Source organism: Heterodontus francisci, chromosome 4, assembly GCF_036365525.1.
Source record: "Heterodontus francisci isolate sHetFra1 chromosome 4, sHetFra1.hap1, whole genome shotgun sequence".
Classification (NCBI taxonomy): domain Eukaryota; kingdom Metazoa; phylum Chordata; class Chondrichthyes; order Heterodontiformes; family Heterodontidae; genus Heterodontus; species Heterodontus francisci.
The window spans coordinates 41,831,427-41,849,112 of NC_090374.1; the positions used below are offsets into that span (position 1 = coordinate 41,831,427).

At 44.5% G+C, this 17,686-nt stretch overlaps 1 protein-coding gene across 1 annotated transcript in view; it reads right to left on the reverse strand.

Moving 5' to 3' along the window:
* Positions 1-9,368, reverse strand: part of pdlim3b (PDZ and LIM domain 3b) — a 92,067-nt gene extending 82,699 nt beyond the window's left edge. The window contains exon 1 of the mRNA XM_068028788.1: positions 9,131-9,368. Within this exon, the coding sequence (XP_067884889.1) occupies positions 9,131-9,223 (93 nt within the window). The 5' untranslated portion in view covers positions 9,224-9,368. The remainder of the gene's footprint in view (positions 1-9,130) is intronic.
* Between the last annotated feature and the right edge of the window lie 8,318 nt (positions 9,369-17,686).

Genomic DNA, 17,686 nt, shown 5'->3' on the forward strand with positions numbered 1-17,686 from the left:
CGTGTTTAATTTAAAACATGTTTAAAAGATTGTCAAACTATATCCAGCCCAGGACCATCATCTGGATTGATAGTATCCATTTCATGAAATCAGTCCTATTGAAAGGTCTACACCATTTTTATACATACCAGTATCACAGATTGATGACACATCACATCAGGTACCATTGCTACGGAAGTGCTTCCATTTTTTTTTAATATTTTCTTTTTTTTGTGGATTCCATGGATGTGTTTTTTTTAACCACGGTCACCACCGGGACACTTGAGATGTTGTTTGAAAGCCAGCTGTGCTGGAAGAAATGTGTTTTAGGCTCAGCAAACAACAGAGCCCTGGTGACCTGGGGAAAAATGGTTACAGAGAAGCCACATGTCAAAGTTTATGGAGGTCAGGAGGTCGACTCTGATTGGGGGTTTGGACATGATTTTCAGTTTAGTTGGGTGTGAACTGTTTGAAGACAGTTGGTGTTTTTCCTGCCAAGGAAAAAGAAACCACCCAGCTCACCTCCTTCTCTACCTCTTTGAAGAAATCCTGTAAAGATCCAGTGTGGGAGAACGAAAATCCCTGGTGCTGCATAGCTCCTGAGAAGTTGGAAAAAATCCTGCGATTGAAGTGTGTGCTGGCAGAAAAACCCTGATGCCACATTTCTCCTGGTAGGCCTCCTAGAATAATTCTTGAAATCTCCAGAATGGACTGCTTCTGAAACAATCCCAGTGACCCATCTCCGTATACCCAGACGCCAGACCAAAAAAGGGACAACTGACATCCCTCCATATTTTCTTCTTTTTTCCATCAAGAATAAGCAAGTATTTGGCCAAAGCCGTCTTTTTTGTAACAGACTTCTGCAGAGAGAATTTCTGTATTTTTTTCCAGTGTATGCGTGAGTGTAATTGGGGAATTTAAAAAGGGAACTTTCATATTTCAACCTGTGTGTTAACGCTTTGCTTTGTTACTAGTTAAGTCTTTTTTCATAATAAACTGATAATTTTGTTGTTTATTAAAAAATCCTGGTTGGTGTATTTTATTCTGGGATTTAAAAAATAGAGTATATGAGTATATATATTTGTGACTTATATATATTTATACTAATATATATTTAAATATATGTTGTGACCTGTGGAGAAGTGGAACTAGAAAAGATGGTGCACCCCTCCTGCCTAGATTGTAACAACATGAAATAAGAGGTATGAAACACATGAGAATGGCTGGGTAACTCGGGTGAGAATGACGCAAGTGATTAAAATCAGCCTGAGCAGTAGAAATATCAAACCAAACACTAAGAAAGATTTGCATTTATATTGTTCCTTTCACAACCTCAGAATAGCATTTTACAGCCAACTAAATACTTTTGAATTGTAGTCACTGTTCAATTATTAGCCAGGACAGTGGGAAGAACTCGCCTGCTCTTCTTTGAAATAGCACAATGTAATGCCAGGCCACTCGACACGAACCCGACCAAACGTGTGTTGGGTTCGAGTCAGCTCGGGTCTATATCCTCTGTCCAGCATTTGGGCTCGGGTCGGGTCGGGCCGGGCTGGACTGTATTGTTTCGTTTTGCAGTGTTTTCTTTTTAATCTACAATTTTTTAATATTTCAATAATATGTTTGATATTTTCGGGTCGGGTCCGGCATGAGAAAAAAATTAAAAGGACTCGGGCCCGGGTCGGGTTCGGGTTGGCTGTTGTCGGGTCGAGCCCGGGTCAGGTTTTAATTTTATACCCAAGCCAGGCTTTAGCACAATGGGATCTTTCACGTCTACCTGACAGCTGTCCTTTGTCAGCCATGAGATTGCCCACACTACTTCCTTGTAAAACTGATCGATATGAAATGGGTCATTTTCTAGCTCATGAAAAGATACAAAAGCAATGCAAGTTGGGATTTTCCCTACAAATATTGTAAGTAATTATTTATATAACCGTATAATTATTTGTATAATCAAGGAACAGTGCTTGTTTCATTCATTCAGCCATGGTTTAAAATTACATGAGTCGCAGTTGTCTTTCTGAAATAGTGATAAAAGAAATCTTCCAACGTGTAGACTGGCTTGTGAACAGGAATATACAAAAACATTCCAGATATTATATACTAGCATGGTTATAAATCTACTTGATTACTGGATGATACACTGAGTAATTTCACTTCAACATGGTATAGATATCACTGTACTTCAGAAATGAAGTGAGTATCAAACCACTCGCCCTCTGACCTCAGCAATGTGAGGCTCAGGCGATTTCAATGACCATGCGTCATCTGTATGCCCCCCCAGTCAGCTGCCCACCTGATCGAGAAGGACCCTGCTAGCTTTAGGTGGGGGTCCTTTTCCAGAGAGCAGACTAAAATTCCAGATAGCAGGAATGGAGCAGGAAGTCAGTGGGTCATTCACCTGGATGATTTTAACTACCCATCTGCACAGTTTCCGCTGGATGCACAAGGTTTAAAAACACCCCTTAAAGAGAGAGAGAGAAAGAGAAGGAGGCAGATCAAAGAGTTGGAACAAGCGGAAAGAGAGTTAAAGGAACAGGGATGCATTTAATCTATAGTTCTGTTTATGAGCAACACCAAGGGAGATCAACTAGTTCTTTATCAGATATTTATGCGTAAACTCTGTTATCAACTATTTTCAGCTGCAGTAGATATCGTGACAAACAACAACATACTTTTTTGTTCTACTGCAGGACTATTGTATCAAAAGATTACAAAGTCTGGCCTGAGGTGCTGGAATGCCTTGCAAAGTTTCCATGAAGGCAGCTGCTGAAAGTAAGTATTATTATATTGTTCCACATATCAGGTAATTTGCACCAGTGATTTAAAAGGTAATGATATTGAGATTTACTTAACTGTATATTATCTTTGGCCTCCTTGTCTCGAGAGACAATGGGTAAGCGCCTGGAGGTGGTCAGTGGTAACTGTATATTACAAGGCAATATAATCAGATATATCCATCATGAGACAAGAATCTCATCTGGATTTTGAAGCTTCACTGATTGACTTTACAGGAGATGACTGCCTTGTCAAGTCCTATGATCCTTTACCCCCAAACTCTCCGATGCTCTAACTCTGGTCTCTTGTGAATCCTCTTCCTCTCTTTGCTTCATATTTGGCAGCCAGGTTTTTAACCACCTCGAACCCACACTTTGGAATTCCTCCCTAAACCCTTCTGACTCTCCATCTCTTTCTCCAAGGCTGTCCTTTAAAACTACGTCTAATCAATGTGTTGGTCACCTTTCCTCTTTTTTTTAATTCTTTCATGGGATGTGGGCATCACTGGCAAGGTCAGCATTTGTTGCCCATCCCTAATTGCCCTTGACACATGAGTGGCTTGCGCAGCCATTTCAGAGGGCAGTTAAGAGTCAACCACATTGCTGTGGGTCTGGAGTCACATGGAGGCCAGACAGGGTAAGAATTACAGATTTCCTTCCCTAAAGGGCATTAGTGAACCAGAGGGGTTTTTACGACAATCAATGTTAGTTTCATGGCACCATTATTGAAACTAGCTTTTAATTCTAGTTTTTTATTAATTAATTGAATTTAAATTCCACCAGCTGCCGTGGTGGGATTTGAATTCATGTCCCCAGGGCAATACTCAGGTTTTTGGATTACTAGTCCAGTGACATTCCCACTACTACTCTTCTCTTATATTGGCTCCTGTTTTCCTCAAATTTATGTGAAGCACTTTGGATTGTTTTTCTATATTAAAGATGCTATATAAATGGATGTTGCTGTTATTGTTATTATGCTTATACCCAAATTTCTGTTTTCTATAGGTCTTTTATTTATTAATTCATGGGATGTGGGCATGACTGGCAAGGGCAGTATTCATTAACCATCTCTAATTGCCATTCAGAAGGTGGTGGTGATCACTTTCTTAAACCGTTGCAGTTTTTGTGATGTAGGTACAACCACAGTGCTATTAGGGAGGGAGTTCCAGCTTTTTGACCCAGCAACGACGAAGGAACAACAATGTATTTCCAAGTCAACATCACATGTGATTTGGAGGGGAACTTGGAAGCAGTGGTGTTCCAATTTGCTTGCTGCTCTTGACCTCGACCACTGAGAAGGATATGGGTTTGGAAGGTACTGTTGAATAAGTCTTGGTGAGCTGTTGCAGTGCATCTTACATAGTGCATAATACAACTGATTTCTATATTAAGTTTGAAGGGACATACACAAGTCCCAAACAAGCATTTTAAACTTAAACTAAACCAATTACATAGGTATGGGGAGAGTGCTGGCTAAGGTTGATTGGGTAAATAGACTAAAAGGTATGGCAGTAAGTAAACAATGGGGAACATTTAAAGAAACAATTCAAAATGTTCAACAAAAATACATTCCTTAAAAAGCAAAAGCTCAGTGAGAAAGATCCATCTGTGGCTTGCTAGGGAAGTTAAGGATAGCAATGGATTAAAAGAAGAGGTTTATAATGTTGCAAAGAATGGTAGTAAGCTTGAGGATGGGGAGTGTCTTAGAAACCAGAAAAAGGCAACCAAAACATTGATAAAAAGGGGAAAAAGAATAGGAGTGTAAACTAGCCAGGAATATAAAAGCAGATTGTAAGAGCATGGAGGCAGTAGAGTGAAGGTTCGCCAGATTGGTTCCTGAGTATATTGAGCTTATATTCTCTGGAGTTTAGAAGAAGGAGAGATGATTTTATAGAAACATACAAGATTCTGAAAGGGCTTGACAGGCTGGTTGCTGAGAGGTTCTTTCACCTGGCAGGGGAATCTAGAACATGGGGGACACCATCTCAGGATAAGGGATCAATCATTTAGGACTGAAATGAGGAGAAATTTCTTCACTCAGAGGGTTGTGAATCTTTGGAATTCTCTACCCCAGAGGGTTGTGGATGCTCCATCGTTGAATACATTTAAGGCTGGGATAGATAGATTTTTGGTCTCTCAAGGAATCAAGGGATATGGGGAGCTGTCGGGAAAGTGGAGTTGAGGCAGAAGATCAGCCATGATTCTATTGAATGCTGGAGCAGGCTTGAAGGGTTGTATAGTGTAAACCGTGGCGCGGAGTCAACTCCCCCTTGGCCCCTTTATTCCCTTCACCCACTTGATGCTGGCCGTCACGTGGGACTAAGTCCTCTTAATTCAGGCTCAGGCTGGGTGTTTGGGATATCGGGGTTACAGGAGAACCACCTAATCCACCGGCTACGGTTAATGGCTAAGTACAAAGAGGAGGAAACTCAGTCCTTTCTTTAACTATCAATTTACTTTATTCACGTTGTTGTACAATGTAAGAATAAGGCTTATACACTTGGTTAGACAAAAGCATGCAACTCAAACTGGGTTATACAGTTAATAACAAAGCTAACTAGAATCGATAAGTACACCCACTAGGTTCCTCTGACCTTTCCCTGACCTAGTCACAGAAAACAAAGGATAATACCCAAAAAAGGGGAGAGCTGACGCTGGCCAGGCGTTCCGTTCTCTCTCTCTTTTACATCGTCACCGCGTTGCTCACGCAGGGTCTTCCACTTCTGCGATGGTTGGTCTCCGGAGTTTATCGCTGGCTCTATGCCCGAGATTCTCCATACTTATTCTCTTTCTTATCTCTTCGAACTGTGCTGTCTCTTTCCTGTTGGTTTAGGCCTGCTCACCTCGTTCGTATCTTCTCCTGATTGGCCCAGGCCCAAAGACCCTGGTATCACTCCGTGTCCAAATAAGGCTCTATTCCTGTGATCTCTCCCGTGTCTTGTCACATAAATGAATTAGTTCAAACTGGTTTTTACCAGCACAGGCCAGTGTCTGAGCTCAGGTTACTTCAGTTCATGAGCTATGCAACAGTTTGTAACAGACTCTGTACTTCTTGCAGCCCCTGGCCAACAATGGTCTACTCGTGCTCCTATTTCATACGTTCTTATCTTGTAGATGATACACACTGTAGTTAAAAAGCATCTGTGTTGAGGGAGTGAATGTTCAAGGTGGTGGATGGGGTGCCAATCAAGTGGGCTGCTTTGCCCTGCATAGTGTTGAGCATCTTGAGTGTTGTTGGAGCTGCACTCATCCAGGCAAGTGGAGAATATTCCATCACACTCCTGATTTGTGCCTTGGAAATGGTAGAAAGGATTAGGGGAGACAGGAGGTGAGTTACGTGCTGCAGAATTCCCAGCCTCTGGTCTACTCTTGCAGCCACAGTATTTAGGTGGTAACTACAGTTAAGTTTCTGGGCAACAGTGACTAGCAGGGATGCTGACAGTGGGGGATTCAGCAATGGTAAAGCTGTTGAATGTCAAAGGGAGATGGTTAGACTCTCTGTTTTTGGAGACAGTCATTGCCTGGCACTTGTGTGGTGCCAATGTTACTTGCCACTTAACAGCCCAAGCCTGAATGTTGTCCAGGTCTTGCTGCATGTGGACATGGACTGCTTCAGTATCTGAGAAGTTGCAAATGGTACTGAACACTGTGCAACCATCAGCCAACATCTCTACTTCTGACCTTATATTGGAGGAAAGGCCATTCTGAAGCAGCTAAAGATGGTTGGGCCTAGGACACAACCCCGAGGAACTCCTGTAGCGATGTCCTAGGGCTGAGATGATTGGCCTCCAACAACCATGACCATCATCTTTTGTACTGTGTTGTTGGGCGGTGGTTTGGTGGGTGATGGCGGGTGTGGTGGTGCAGTGTTGGACACCATGGGGGGTCTTTGGTCATTGTGGGAGAGCTGGGCATCGCTGGGGCATGTTGGGGGGGGGGGTGCATGGTGAGAGGAGGCGGGTTGAACATTGCTGGGATGGTCAGGCATCGCGAGGGAATCAAACTTCATGAGTGGGGTCGCATATAATGGGTGAGGGGGATCGAATATCACAGAGGGGTGACAAATCACTATAAAAAGGGGGGGGGGGGGTGGAACAGGACAGAGCACACAAATTAGGACCCACAAAGGCACACCCAGCCCAGTGGTTCCTTGCAAATGCTTTCTCACTAACACCTGGAAACTGGTGCCAAAGTTGGAAAGATCTGCCCCACATACAAGTCAAGCAACAGCCTGACATAGTCATAGTCACACTTATAGAATCATAGCAATGTCCCAAACTCCTCCATCACCATTCCTGGGTATGGCAAGGAAACCTCCTGCTGATTGCCACCTACCACCCTCCCTCAGCTGATGAATCAGTACTCCTCCATGTTGAACACCACGTGGAAGAAACACTGAGGGTAGCAGGGGTACAGAATGTACTCTGGGTGGGAGACTTCAGTGTCTCAGTAGTACCACAACTGACCAAGCTGGCCGAGTCGACATAGCTTCCAGACTGGGCCTGCAGCAGGTGGTGAGAGAATCAACAAGAGGGAAAATCCTATTTGACCTTGTGCTCACCAATCTACCAGTCACGGATACATCTGCCATGTAAACATCGGTAGGAGCATCCACCACACAATCCATGTGGAGACCAATTTCCATCTTCATACTGAGAGCACCCTTCATTGTGTTATTTGGCACTACCACCATGCTATATGGGATAAATCCAGAACAGATCCAGCAGCTCAAAACTGGGCATCCACGACACTGTGAGCCATCAGTAGCAACAGAATTGTATTCAAACACTATCCGTAACCCCATGGCCTGCCATATTCCTCACTCTACCATTACCATCATGCCAGATGACCAACCTTGGTTCAATGAGGAGTGTAGAAGAGCATATTAAGAGCAGCACCAGGCATACCTGACAATGAGGTGTCAACCTGGTGAAGGGAAAACCCAGGACTACAAGCATTCCAACAGTGGAAGCAGCAAGCAATATACAGGGCCAAGTGATCCCACAACCAACAGATCAAGTCGAAGCTCTGCAGTCCTGCCACATACAGCCACAACTAATAGGAGGCGGAGGATCAATGAATTTTGCCATCATTAATGATGGTGGAGCCCAGCATGTGAGTGCAAAAGACAAGGCTAAAGTGTTATCAACTGTTTCCGTCAGAGTGTCGAGTGGATGATCCACCTTGGCCTCCTCCTGAGATTCTCACCATTACAGAAGCCAGTCATCAGCCAATTCAATTCACTCTGCATGACACCAAGAAACAGCTGAGTGCACTAGATGGACCTCAACAACACCCGGACTGTAATGCTGAAAACCCGTGCTCCAGAATTAGCTGTACCTCTGGCCAAGCTGTTCCAGTACTACTACAACACTGGCATCCACCCAACTATGTGCATAATTGTCCAGGTATGTCCTGCTCACAAAAGGCAGGACAGTCCAACATGCCAATTACTGTCCTCTCAGCTTACTGCCAATCATCAGTGGAGTGAAAGTATTAGCAAGCAGCACTTACTCATCAATAATTTGCTCAACAACACCAAGTACTTATATTCATGTAATGCCTTTAATGCAATAAAACGTCCCAAAGTGCTTCACCAGAGCATTAGAAAACAAAATACGACATTGAGCCACAAGAGGAGATATTAGATGAATAAAAGCTTGGTCTAAGAGGAAGGAGCATCTTAAAGGAAGAAAGTGATGTAGAGAGGCAGAGAGGATGTTTCAGAGCTTAGGGCCAGCTCACTAAACGAAAGGTGTTAAATTTAAAGTATATGGTGACAGGTGTTACATAAATCCAAGTTCTTTCTAATCAGTCAGTGAGGTGTTAATAGTAAAAACAGAAAGTGCTGGAAATACTCAGCAGGTCAGGCTACATCTGTGGGAAGAGAAATAGAGTTACTGTTTCAGGTCGTTTCAGAATTGATGAAAAGTCATGGATCTAAAACGCTAACTCTGTTTCTCTCTCCACGGATGCTGCCAGACCTGCTGAGTATTTCTAGCACTTTCTGTTTTTATTTCAGATATTCAGCATTTGCAGTTTAAAAAGCATCTTGCCATTTAAACAATCTTATCTCTAAATGGACTATTAGTGAAAAACCTGGAGGTGAACATAGACTTTTGCTGACAGCGTCAAAATTTTCTGAATTCTTGAGTGTCCCATTTAGGGATCAGCTTTTGACAAACTCTCAAGCCAAATGTCAACATCTTATAATGTTATAGAATCATGAACAGAGAGCACTGTATTGAGTGGGAATCACTGGGGGAGCGAATGAGCCGAAATAGACACTTTTATATTAACTGAGATCCGTGCATCCCCTGTAATACAGCAATGTAAATACCGCAGTGTAAAAGACACACAGACAAATAACTCACCCGTGAGACAGTCAAAGACTGGTTAAAATCCGCCCCACCGGTCAGTCTAAAACCCCACGGACCAGGACCGGTCAATACCACGTTTTGCGGCATCTTGGTTTTATTGCTCCGCGTTAGTTGCCTGTTAATTCGAGTGAATTTCACTTTCCCTCCCGAAGCGCTCCGATATTAAATAGACCCTAACCCCTTCTCCTGCTGCTCACGTTGTTATGCGAGAAGCGCCTTTAAATCAATCTGTCTTTATATAGCGCCCTCCCAGCCTCCAAGCCATTCCCTCCTCCTGGCACCGCCTCCCTAGCCCCAGGGAGCAGCTCTAAAGGGACAAAGGTGGAACAGGGAAGAAGTGCAGAGCGATGAGTGACGGCTCCCTCCTCCCTGCCACTCAATCGGCGGTGCCTCTCATCTACCCCCGATGGTTGACATCAAACGTCAGCACCGAGGCTTTTGCCCTTATTTGGTTTCAAGTTAAAGTGCATTCTGACAACTGAGCCCCCCGCCCCCAGGGCTTCACTCATTCCGCAGCACCAGCAACTGGCACGCAAAGAAGTGGCGTGCAGTAAAGGTGAGGCAGTTAAGCTGAGGTCGAGATGGAAAGCTGCTGATGGAAGTGGCGGTATTAGTTGGAAACCATGCACTGATTGATGAGACTTCTTTTCTGATTGATGGCCACAGTGTAAGTTAATACTAAAGCATCTTCCCATGGCAGACCTCTCAATGAAACTTAATGCTGTATATGCATTTTTCCCCCAATTTTTCACCAGCTGCCTTCATGGAAATTTAAAGTGTGCCAAGTGCCCCATCGCAGCTTTAATATCCACTCCTGTTTGCAAATCATAACAAATAAAAACTAAAAATGAGACAAATTGAACAGATGCTAATACTGCACAAGAAATTCATATTTTCAAGAATAACAGGCAACCCTGATAATGAATTAGAGTAGCATATACCCAGGAAATATAACTGTTGCTACAGTGGTTCAAACTACTTAAAAATACATCCTCAAATCGTTCCAGGGAGTACATTAGAACATGTGCCAATTTATGTGCCAGTGTATCTCACTTCTGTATAGTCATTAAGTGGATAAATCACTGCCATGTAGGGAAAGAATGATGCCATGCTTTATGACATGAATCTTTATTCAACATTGACATTATAGCATTATGAGTTGACAAATAACTTTAAAAGTGACAGTGCTGCTTTTCATCTCAGGGTTCCCCCTCCCCCTTGCAGTTCAGCCGCAAAGTGTACATGACAATTTTTAAATATTATTTTTCATAATCTATATATAGAGCGGAGAAGGTTACTATGCCCTATTCTCAAGGCTGCACATTAACTGTGTAATTGTTTACTAACATTGTTATTTACATGGAATTTACAGCACAGAAAACCATCAGATCTATGCTGGTACTTATAGAAACAAAACTTACATTTATGTAACACCTTTCCTGACTTGCAGAAACCCCAAAGCGCTTTCCGGCGTATTGAAGTGTAGTCACTGTTGCAATGTCGGAAATGTGGCACCCAATTTGCACACAGCAAACTCCCACAAACAGCAATGTGATAATAACCAGATAATCTGCTTTCATGATGTTGATTAGTTTAGTTTAGTTTAGAGATACAGCACTGAAACAGGCCCTTCGGCCCACCGAGTCTGTGCCGACCATCAACCACCCATTTATACTAATCCTACACTAATCCCATATTCCTACCACATCCCCACCTGTCCCTATATTTCCCTACCTATACTAGGGGCAATTTATAATGGCCAATTTACCTACCAACCTGCAAGTCTTTTGGCTTGTGGGTGGAAACCGGAGCACCCGGAGGAAACCCACGCAGACACAGGGAGAACTTGCAACCTCCACACAGGCAGTACCCAGAATTGAACCCGGGTCGCTGGAGCTGTGAGGCTGTGGTGCTAACCACTGCACCACTGTGCTGCATCAACAGTGCTGTTAAGAAGGGAGTTCCGGGGTTGGAGGGGATTGCAGGCTTGTGGGGAGATGGGGTGGGTGGTGAGGCCATGGAGGGATTTGAAAATGAGGATAAGAATTTGAAAATAGAGATGTTGTTTCACCATGAGCCAATGTAGGTCAGTGAGCAAAAGTGAGACGGGCGTACGACGGGACTTGGTGCAAGTTAGGATGCGGGCTGCAGAATTTTGGAGGACCTCAGTTTACGGAGGGTAGAACTTGGGAAACCAGCATAAGAGTGCATTATAATAGTCATGTCTAGTTGATGAATTAATTTGATTGAGGGATAAGTATTGACCAGGAAAAACTCCCCTGCTCTTCTTCAAAATAGCGTCACAGGATCTTTTATATTCACCTTAGATAGCCAACAGCTTTAACATCTCATCTGAAAAACCTCACTTCTGACAGTACAGCACTCCCTTAGTACTGCACTGCATTAACAGGTGAGATTTTTGTGCTCAAGCCTCTAGAGTGGGACTTGAACCTGCAATCTTCTAACTCAGAGGTAAGAGTGCTACCAGCTGAGCTGCAGGTGACACCTGACTCCTACGCTCTCCACACGAGCCTCTCCCACTTTCCTTTATCCAACCCTATCAACATATTTTTTTCATTCCTTTCTCCCTCATGTATTTATCTAGCTTCCCTTTAAATTTGTATAAACTACACTAACATTTGTTAAACATTTTCATATTATTTAAAAAAAACCAAGACTTATCTGTTTTGTACTAGATCATAATCTGTATATTTAGTCACTAAACTGTTTAGTCACTAAACTAAACTAAACATATATTGATGTCCCATGGTGTTGCTCGTGGGTTTAGTCTAGGGTTGTGATGTTTCACTGGCAGGATGGTGTTCTTTTCATTCAAAACTTAGCCATCTGTGCCTTGTTCTACTCTAAATCATACTATCTCATCACTCATGCATTTGTTGACTTTCCCTGGCTCCCTGTCCCACAATGCATAGAATTCGAAATCTTCCTCCTCATTTATAAATCCTTCTTTGCCCTTGCTCATGCAAACTCTGTAACCTAATCCAGGTCTTTGCCTTAAGTACTCTGACTCTGGTCTCCTGTGCATTCTTCCTCCTGCTCCCTTCATCAGCCATCTCAGCACCAGTCTCTAGCATTTACCCTATCCCTGACCCAGAAACACTTCCACCTTACTATTCACACTAGAAACTTATATTTTCAAACATGATTTTGATCACATTTTCTAAAATTTCCACCACTGCTTGCATTGGTTTTCTTCTGAATGAGGCACTTAAGGACAGTAGAAGATGCTTTATAAATTCAAGTTGCTGCTGTTGGCCTATTGGCTGAAGTACATGTATTGCAGTAGGGAAGTCCAGGTAATTACAGCTGCTTGTAAACTCAAGGTTAATTAGAGGGCAATTGCAAATGCTCATCAATTTCAGCTACTAAGTTAGCAAAGCCCAGTCATAAATGATTATAATCATTTATGATTTATCCAGTGAACATTTCACTATACAGTCCTTTGATATCAGTCATGTTCTTATAACTCTGCCTTCCATCTATCATTTAAAATTATCTTCCAAAAGCCCCCCACTTCCCTTTCCAAAGTATTTTTACCTACTTCCAAGACCACCATTATGTACAAATGCAATTTATATTAAGATCATTATTCTTCAAAGGCTACAAGCTATTCTGCAAGACCCGTCAACTGAAATGAATGAAATTGGCGGTTGGTTATGACATGGATCCATTAATGCTATCACCATGTGATACTGAGTAACTAGCTTCTATTTCAAAACTTGTGAAGTTTTGGTGCTTATGCCCAACATCCATCTCAGTATTACTGACGTAACGATTTCCACAACTCTACTGTACTCCTTTAAAAACCCTCAGACTTGACCAAAACAACACGGAAGGCGGCAGTTACGGGTTATAAGTCCAGCTCAATTGGCGTAAAGATTGGGCGCCACGGGTTGCCTTTGTCGGCGGGAGAGGTCATTGCATCTCACTGGACCACTACCGCCCGCCTCAAACCGGGCAGCGCCCGGTCAGTAAGGTTCTCTCCTGCCACTGACACGGAACACAAAAGTCCGAGTGTATCAAGCCTGTGTCCTCAGTACCTTGCTCTACGGCAGTGAGGCCTGGACAACATATGTCAGCCAAGAGCGACGTCTCAATTCATTCCATCTTCGCTGCCTCCGGAGAATCCTTGGCATCAGGTGGCAGGACCGTATCTCCAACACAGAAGTCCTCGAGGCGGCCAACATCCCCAGCATATACACCACCAAGGAGGCCAAAGAAGAAGAAGAAGACTTGTAAAACTTTCAAACTTGCAAAATGTTACTAAAGTATCAAATTGTCAAACTTTGTTATTTTGATGATTGATGCAGTGCTTCTGCAAATAGCAATTTCCCAATCCTCTGCCCCTTCCCATTGTGAGGATTGCTGCAGTTACAAGCATTGAGGTCATTTTATCTCATAAAATAAGCTTTTTGACAGATGTATAAGATTAAGTCATGTCTAACCAATCTAAATGAATTTTTTGAGGATGTCATTAATGTGATGAGAGTGTCTATGTATGTTATTTAGTGTAAACGAGGAATTAGTATATAAAAAAATAGTACTAGAGAAATTCTTCTCTTCTTCTTTGGCCTCCTTGTCTCAAGAGACAATGGATAAGCGCCTGGAGGTGGTCAGTGGTTTGTGGAGCAGCGCCTGGAGTGGCTATAAAGGTCAATACTAGAACGACAGACTTTTCCACAGGTGCCGCAGATAAAATTGGTTGTCAGGGCTGTTACACAGTTGGCTCTCTCCTTGCGCTTCTGTCTTTTTTCCTGCCAACTGCTAAGTCTCTTCGACTCGTCACGCTTTAGCCCCGCCTTTATGGTTGCCCGCCAGCTCTGGCGATCGCTGGCAACTGACTCCCACGACTTGTGATCAATGTCACAGGACTTCATGTCGCATTTGCAGACGTCTTTAAAGCGGAGCCATGGACGGCCGGTGGGTCTGGTACCAGTGACGAGCCCGCTGTACAATGTGTCCTTGGGGATCCTGCCATCTTCCATGCGGCTCACATGGCCAAGCCATCTCAGGCGCTGCTGGCTTAGTAGGGTGTATATGCTGGGGATGTTGGCTGCCTCGAGGACCTCTGTGTTGGAGATACGGTCCTGCCACCTGATGCCAAGTATTCTCCGGAGGCAGCGAAGATGGAATGAATTGAGATGTCGCTCTTGGCTGAGATACGTTGTCCAGGCCTCGCTGCCGTAGAGCAAGGTACTGAGGACACGGGCTTGATACACTTGGACTTTTGTGTTCTGTGTCAGTGCGCCATTTTCCCACACTCTCTTGGCCAGTCTGGACATATCAGAGGAAGCCTTTCCCATGCGCTTGTTTAATTCTGCATTGAGAGACAGGTTACTGGTGGTAGTTGAACCTAGGTAGGTGAACTCTTGAACCACTTCCAGAGCGTGGTCGCCGATATTGATGGATGGAGCATGTCTGACGTCCTGTCCCATGATGTTCGTTTTCTTGAGGCTGATGGTTAGGCCAAATTCGTTGCAGGCAGCCGCAAACCTGTCGATGAGACTCTGCAGACACTCTTCAGTGTGAGATGTTAATGCAGCTAGAGAAATTAATGGGACTGAAAGTAGATAAATCTCCTGGACCTGATGATCTACATCCCAGAGTTTGAAACAGGTGGCTGTAGAGATAGTAGATACATTGGTAGTCATCTTTCAAAATGCTACAGACTCTGAAATGGCTCCTGCAGATTGGAAGGTGGCAAATGTAAGCCCAGTATTTAAGAAAGGAGGGAGAGAGAAAAAAAGCAAACTATAGACCTGTTAGCTTAACATCAGTCATAGGGGAAACAAAGTGATTCCTGACAACGTAGCAGCTTGCTGATGTCATCTAACAGCGCCAAGCTGTGCACATGTGCAAACGGGCTCCTGCTCTCTGCGCGTACGTGGCATTCTGCCTTGCAGGACTGGTTTGTACATGCATGGAAAATGTCATCGCGTAACGTGTACGTCATCGTGTAATGCACCTAGTTGGCGTCCGCGCATGCGCTTTACGCGTACTGCAATGCCATCGAGTATTCACTCATGCATCAACTTTCTGAAAGTGGAAGGAGGAGAGGTTTCGTTGTATTTTCTGGCATTTTATTATAGAGTCATAGAGTTATACAGCACAGAAACAGGCCCTTCGGCCTATCATGTCCATGCCGGCCATCAAGCACCTAACTATTCTAATCCCATTTTCCACCACTTGGCCTGTAGCCTTGTATGCTATGGCATTTCAAGTGCTCAGCTAAATATTTCTTAAATGTTGTGAAGGTTCCTGCCTCTACCACCTCTTCAGGCAGTGCACTCCAGATTCCAACCACTCTCTGGATGAAATTATTTTTCCTCAAATCCCCTCTAAACCTCCTGCCCCTTACCTTAAATCTATGCCTCCTGATTATTGACCCCTCCGCCAAGGGAAAAAGTTTCTTCCTATCTAACCTATCAATGCCCCTTATAATTTTGTATACCTCAATCAGGTCCCCGCTCAGCCTTCTCTGTTCTAAGGAAAACAACCCTAGCATTTTCAGTCTCTGTTCATAGCTGAAATGCTTCAGCCCAGGCAACATCCTGGTGAATCTCCTCTGCACCCTCTCCAGTGCAATCACATCCTTCCTATAGTGTGGAGACCAAAACTGTACACTGTACTCCAGCTGTGGCCTAACTAGCATTTTATACAGCTCCAACATAACCTCCCTGCTCTTATATTCTATGCCTCAGCTGATAAAGGCAAGTATCCCATATGCCTTCCTAACCACCTTATCTACCTGTGCTGCTGCCTTCTATGGGCAAGTACACCAAGGTCCCTCTGACCTTCTATACCTCCTAGGGTCCTACCACCCATTGTATATTCCCTTGCTTGTTCGTCCTCCCAAAATCCATCAAACAGGAGCATTCGCTAGCGATTTTATTGGAAAGAAGTGAGTTCCCTTGCATTTTATTGGAAAGAGGAGTTTTCTTGCAGCCATAGTCGTCTTGGAGATTTCAGTTTGCTTCATTTTTATTGGAAAGAGGTAAGTTGATCAGCTGTTGTTTGCTCTGCGATGCATCCCATTTCCAGCCCAGCGCACTGCACTAAAATCCCTTTCCATTGTCTGGGGCTGTGTGGAGGCAGTACATATGCTCCAGGCCAGCACACTGCACTAAATGCCATTCACGACTAGGAACAGCTTTCCATCTCAACGGTCACCTTCATTTCTATAAAGTTTCTACGGAGTGCCTTCTGTATTTCTCATCTCTTCTCATGTTTCCCATGTGTATTCGCGGGATCGGGGCATAAACATCATCCTGACTCCTACAGCTGAGGTGGGTACTAAGTGTTCCATTGGTGATGTTATCAGTACATGCCTTTACTGCAGAACTTAAAGCATGCTCAATAGTAATTTAATTGGTGGGAGGGAAGCTCTCACACTGATGTTTTTTCTTTATTTCTTTTCATGTAAAACATGCACTCGAGAAAACAATCCTTGAGACTTAAGGACGGTATTCAAGCAACGAAGGCAGGGCAGGACAAGACACAAGGATGTGCTGAGCAACCGTTTCATGCTGCGAAGCTGACTCAGATGTGGAAAGGAACCTTGCCTTTATGGATGAAGTGGACATTCGGATGCATCATCTGCGGCCCAGACTCTGGTGACTTTACTTTCTTCACCTGTACAATACAGTAGTGGAATAGAGAGCCAAAGACTCATTCACCGCAAGGCTCTCCAGGAACAATCTCTTCAGTTCTACATAGCAGAGACTCAGCCTGTCTGTTTCACAGCAATGCTGACGACACAAAACTCATGTATCCGTGCACAGCAGTGCCTCTAATGCCTCATGCACTTCATAAAATTGCTCAATAATTAAACATGGAATTGTTGAGGTTACTTTGTTGATATTGTTCCCTACTTTGCAACTGTACTTAAGATATTTCAACTGTTGTCCTTGTGGTGGCGGTGGGGGGGGTGGGGAGCGAAGGGAATTAAAATCAGAACTGCCGGAAGAGTTGTGTGCAAAAGGCAGGGACCAGAGACCTGGAATACCTGCCGTACAGTTGAGAAGTAGGGGAGCGAGCGGGGGGGCTCTGAACCCGGAGGAAGCAGCTGGACGGGGGAGCTCTGAACCCGGAGGGAGCGGCTGGACGGGGGGGCTCTGAACCCGGAGGGAGCGGCTGGATGGGGGGGCTCTGAACCCTGAGGGAGCGGCTGGATGGCGGGGTGGTGGTGCGGAAGCGAGAGGCTGGAGAGCGGTGCGGGGGCTGGAAGTGGGGGGGCGAGCAGCTGGAGAGAGCGGGGAGGGGGGTGACGCGGGGAGTGAGCGGCCGAATACCTTTGAAGCAGTGGGTGCGGGGAGTGGTGCGTCTTGCTGTGGCAGGACTAACTGGCGCATGCACAGGAAAACGCTCTCCTCCCAACCCCCCACCCGGCCACTGACTGCGGGCCGCATGCTCCCTGCTAACCCCCGCTCTCTCCGGCTGCTCATTCCCCGCTTCCCCCATCACTCCAGACACTAGCTGTAGGCCGCGCCGCTTACCTCCTCTCGGCCACGTGCTCCTACATCTCATTAC